Consider the following 5,159-nt stretch of genomic DNA (forward strand, 5'->3'; position numbering starts at 1 on the left):
TGAGAAGCCAGCGTACATGCAGTGTCTGTGTTTTGTGTGCGATCGGGCTAGCCAAGGTGTGTGTTTGTGTGTGTGTGTGTGTGTGTGTGTGGGCCCAAGTCGAAGGTGAATGCGTGCTGAGTAGCAGAGGAGGAAATGGGGCACAATGTGAGTGCGGACAGAGTAGAGGTAGTGGTTGCGTCGGGTTTTAATGTGCAAGGGGGAGGGGTCGTCCGCGCTCCGCCGCGGAGGGCGGTGCCCGTGCAAGGGATTGTCTGCGGGGGGGGGGTGTACCGTGATTAGCAAAGCCGGGTCGCAGAGCATGTCGTCAATATCCATGTCGTGGAAAGTGGCAGCGCCCCATGTCGATGGTTGGCTCGAATTGGAGGAAGGTAACACACCTCAAGACGCTGCGTTTCGACAGCAGGGTTTGCAGAGCGCTGACGCTTCGGTTCTATGAGGGAGTAAAGGTGTACGTGCGGTGTAGATACAAGTTAGAGGACGGTTGCCGGACGTTGCCGGACGTTACCGGACATTGCCCGAGGGAGGCGGTGGGGCGGAGAAGAAAAAATAAAATTCCGGCGCCATAACACAATGTGGCGACGCAGGAGAAACGGTGCCGACATCGCTTGCGGATTCGCCGCCCACTCGCTTGCCACGGCGTGGATTACATACAGTCAAGGCAGTTTCCCCCGCCCCCCCTCCCCCCCCCCCACCCACCGGCGGTGGCACGAGTGCCGTGAAGGATTTATGCGGGGGGTGGACGTGCGGGGGGAGAGGAAGTTCCATCGCCGCCGACGTCTTCGGCCGGTTCTGTGGGCGGCACGGCTCGAGAGAGAGTAGGTAAAGCGACAAACCTCTATGACTTTCGCCAAACGCTAGACGATGCCGTGCTGCCGCAACTGCCGCGACTCGCGAGTCTACAAGCTCTTGCTGTGTGGCCGCTGATAATTCGACGAGATTGCATATCTCTGTCGGCCTGCTTGGAAGCACCTTTCTCCTGCATGGGCGTGCATTTCAAGGCAAGAGATTGGTCGTTTGCTGTGATCCGGCTGTATGCGGCAAGGCAGACGTTCACGCGCGACCAGTAGTGAAGATCGGCCGTAACGAGGCAGGGGACGTGCACTACTGCTTCTAGCAACACACTAACTGTGTTGATGCTTCATTGCTGCTGTATGGCTTTCAGGGTTCCAAAGTTTGTTGTTTTCTCAGTTGCAAGAAGGCTGCTCTGTGCTTGGGATTGGACGGGATGTGGTATGCGTGCTTCATGTACACCGAGGCATTAGTGTAAATTGCATTCGTGGCAATACACTTGACAAGAAGAAATGCGACGCGAGAACAAGAGAGCGGACGCAGCGGATGTGCAGGAGCATGTGTGAACACGAGACCGATGTCCGTTATGTACTCGTCGTCGCTCTGTGTGCCTACTTATATGCACACACTCAGGACAGTCTGTCCTGTGCGGTCTGACAGAGCTCACGACGTCGTGCTCACTTGGAAGCCTACGGCGCTTTTTTAAAGAACTGGTGGCAGGAGTGTCTACCACAACACCATAACAATGCACAGGCGAGATGCGCCTCGAGTTTCTTCTTTCCTAGCTCCCAGTGTGGACTGTTTCCAACCCGCCGTGACATCACAGGGCCTGTCCTTATCACTATGATGCATTGATGGATTGGTGATTCCTGTTACCTCCTTGTGAGTCCACTCAGTCAAGCTTAGACTTTGTTAGTACTGTAAACGTTCCCGACCTAATTACCAATGTCTCCTTAATTGCCAATGTAAATTTTCGTGAAAATTTCGGTGTGTAGTACCCAAGGGTACCTCCTACCGACGCCTTCGCGGTAAGTTAGTTTGCGAAGTGCACGTACAGGTATATCGAAAAGCAAACACGAATGCCTTGTGGTTTGGGCGCCAAAACACGTCCCATACAGGTTCCATCGTCGCAACGATGGAATCACCTGATATCCCCAAACTCCAACACGTCTTCCGTGTAACCGATTGTTCGGGTTTTGTAGTCTTGAGCTCCGACACTCGGTTTATCATACATAGTCTGACAGTACGTGTCAGACCTTATCATACATTTTCTACTCGGTATAAAAGGGGTGACGACGTCGCACCTGGGCAATTAAACTCATCGACTTTCCATCAACTACAAGAACCCCCAACTTGTCACATTCCGGCATGTATTCTGCTCCATTCCTCTCAAGACAGTGCTGCTGACCGTCGTCAATTGGCTTCTCTCGCACCGGTCAGGCGTTTGCAGGAGGAATGTCTAGCACAGAGTAGAGGTGAGAGACGCTTGAGGACTCGTCTCCGATTTGAAAAGGGAGCAGCACCTCAATGAGATATCTTACTGTAGACATGCTCATGTACTGCTTTGGTTGAGAATGCAGGGCCACGGCGCGTAGTGTTATGATAACCAGTAATTGGCAATTATGCACTACTCGTAAAATGACTGCGTTTTTGAAGGTTGTTGAATGGAAGCGTGTCTTGCCGCTGACGGTTGAGCTGGAAAAGCGGTGGCCTAAACTAGGCGAGTTGCGGTGTTTAGATGGTAGATGGCTTTTGAATGGCTTCGAATGAGCAAGTTGAGCAGTTTTTTCAATTAAAAAGGTCGATTCAGTGCTGAGGAAACGGACATTTTGGCAATTAGGTCGGGAACGGTTACTGTACCTCTTATCCATTATATGTCCCCTATACCTACCGCTATACAGTACCAGTAAGGGTACTGTCCCCTATACAGTATGTAGTACATACATACTATGTACCGCCACATTTAATCGCCAGTGAGAGATTGATAGCGGAGGCGATCGATTTGATAGTTTGATTGACAAACTTGTAAGAAGCAGTTTTTACTGGTTCCCTTCCATGCTCAGTCAATCGTGTATAAAGCGATCTATCGGACTCGAATAATTTGAACTAGGCTTTGCAAATGCAGAAAAAGTATGCGTTCTGGCTGAAAGAAGTGCGTTGGATGCGGTTGTACTTGTAAAATAGTATTGCAGCGACGAAAGGGATTTGTACCGAGCTCTCTCTCTCTCTCGAAACAAGTTACGGCAATCTATCGATGACGCAGGTCCAAGTGACGAAGATCTAAAAAAGGGAGGGCCCAAATCGTTGAGATAATCGTTGTGTTAGAACTGTCATACAAGTTGCAAAGCTCTCAGAAAAGTGTTGTGGTCAACGAATCTATTTCTAGTGATTAAGAAAGGTTTGATGCAATGTTGAGGAAACTGTTTGCAGCTGTTTGTAACCTTGGTTACCCAGCAGATAGATATGGAGCTGCTTTGTGATGTTCTGTGGATGAAAAAGGTGAATGAAATTGAGTTTGAAACACAACATTCTCAGTAACAGTGAGATAGTGCACGGCGGAATGGAAGAAGCGGTCGTAGGAAGACGTGAAATGGGTCAAGAACAGAGTAAACCGGCAGAATACAAAGCATAAGACGGAAACAAGATGACGGTATGATGATGGGGAGTGATGAATCGTAATCCTGCACAAGTACACACGTCGTAGCGTGTCATGCGAGCCACACGTGCACACGTAGCACACGCATGGCAGCACGATCAGCGACAGGGCCAGTCCTAAGTTAGTTAGGACTCCTAACAAAGATGCCTAAAGGCAGTCCACCTTTTAGACTATAATCAGGGAGCAGAGTGATCGATCTTGCATCACACAGCTGTTATCGTTTTGCGCAGCACCGTAGCACAGTTGTTCAGCAGGCGACAAGTCGTTCCGCGAGAAACATGCTTACCCGGCGAGGCGGGTACCGTTCTGTTTCCCTGAAATAGACGTGTGTGTGGGTGCTGCAAAGTTTTCGTCCCGGCAAGTAGTGGGGTAGCGAATCGTTGATGGCGGAAGCGGGGGACAAACACCTTATGATCAGTCTTGACAACTGTGGTCAGCTCGTAAGTTGAAGTGTTGAGAGGTGAAAGTGCTCTGTCTTTTTTGGCAAACGTCTCCCTACAGAGCGGCATCATGCGGCGGCACAGTCCGAGCGTGCCTCCGCTGCAGTGTGGAACGCTTACGTCGCGACGCTGTCCTGCTTCATCCTCAGGACTCAGAACACATCAGGCACTTTCCCGCTTGCTGGCTTTGTCCTCATATGAGCACAACGGTCCCGCAGCCACTAGCGTACGTCCGCCTCGGTTGCCCCCCCCCTTCTCCCGTGCAAGGCATTTTGTACAGAGCGGGAGTGCCATGTGCATCCTTTCCGGGTAGCGCACCGGTCAACCACACACACGGGCGTGTCGAGGGGGTTCCCTCGAGGGGGTTCCCTCGACACCGGGACCTCCCCCGACACGACAGCGGACCCCCCCCCCCCCTCGACACGCTCTCCAGAGCGCGCCAAATGTTTCCGCGACAGAGCTGTAAACAGGGCCGCATCACTCTTACACGCTCGCACCACATCTCCTGCGCCAATCTCTTGCGAGTTTGTTGTTGCGCTCCAACGACTCCATGCTTGCGCACGTCCCGTCCCCCCGGGCCGGTGCTGCACGTCCGACATCACGACGCACGCCCCGCGCCGAGTCGCTGCAGCGCGCGGAAGGGCCGCGACTGGACAGACGAGAGAGGCAACTGCTCACCGCGCGCGCGTCTGCTGTCGACATCTCACGCCTCTCCCCCGGGTGACGTCAGCGTCCCCTCCACACGCGCGCTGTTATGGCCGCGGCGCAAGGGCGCGAGCGAGCGCCCCGCCCGCGCCTCCCCGCTGCCGCGCGCGCGGCGGGCGAAGAGACCGGATGCGCGGCGCTACATTCTTTGCGCGCCACTCTTCGCGCACCATTCCTCGGACACCGTTTTCGCGCCGGTGAGCACTCTCTCTCTCGAGAGCCGCGGGGGTTTCTACACAAGCGGGCGCTTTTCAGGGCGGGTTCCCTTTTCAGGGCGGGCGCTTTTCATACCGTGCCCGGCAAGCAGGTACGTGTAGTACGAATATGTTAACACATTAATACAAGGTATACGTTGGGGATGATGAGCTCGCGGGTGCGGATGGCCATATGCAGCGCCGAATGTGTGGTGCTTTATGCGCGTGGAACCGCCACTCTTTTCCCGCTAAAACGCCCCTGCGCCCCGCTGTACTACTCACAGTAACGTCTAAACCTGACACTAAGCCTTTAACCACGCTGTCAACACGCTCCCCAACGCCACCCACCCGCCTCCCACCGTCCACCCACTC

At 53.5% G+C, this 5,159-nt stretch overlaps 3 protein-coding genes across 3 annotated transcripts in view; 2 read left to right on the forward strand and 1 right to left on the reverse strand.

Annotated features, from left to right (window-relative positions):
• CHC_T00000052001 (hypothetical protein) overlaps positions 1–109 on the forward strand; it is a 1,419-nt gene extending 1,310 nt beyond the window's left edge. The window contains exon 1 of the mRNA XM_005717854.1: positions 1–109. This exon is cut by the window's left edge and continues 1,310 nt beyond it. Within this exon, the coding sequence (XP_005717911.1) occupies positions 1–109 (109 nt within the window).
• Positions 110–1,378: 1,269 nt separating this feature from the next.
• CHC_T00000053001 (hypothetical protein) lies at positions 1,379–1,498 on the forward strand. The gene has a single exon (XM_005717855.1). The coding sequence runs from the start codon at positions 1,379–1,381 to the stop codon at positions 1,496–1,498; it is 120 nt and encodes a 39-aa protein (XP_005717912.1).
• A 20-nt stretch (positions 1,499–1,518) lies between these two features.
• Positions 1,519–1,644, reverse strand: CHC_T00000054001 (hypothetical protein). Its single transcript, XM_005717856.1, has one exon. The coding sequence runs from the start codon at positions 1,642–1,644 to the stop codon at positions 1,519–1,521; it is 126 nt and encodes a 41-aa protein (XP_005717913.1).
• Between the last annotated feature and the right edge of the window lie 3,515 nt (positions 1,645–5,159).

Source organism: Chondrus crispus, genomic scaffold (genome assembly GCF_000350225.1).
Source record: "Chondrus crispus Stackhouse genomic scaffold, scaffold_350, whole genome shotgun sequence".
NCBI classification, from domain to species: domain Eukaryota; phylum Rhodophyta; class Florideophyceae; order Gigartinales; family Gigartinaceae; genus Chondrus; species Chondrus crispus.

Bases quoted from the DNA above. Each gene is read 5' to 3' on its own strand.
- CHC_T00000054001 (XM_005717856.1), bottom strand. From the start codon at position 1,644: ATGCATCATAGTGATAAGGACAGGCCCTGTGATGTCACGGCGGGTTGG.
- CHC_T00000053001 (XM_005717855.1), top strand. From the start codon at position 1,379: ATGTACTCGTCGTCGCTCTGTGTGCCTACTTATATGCACACACTCAGG.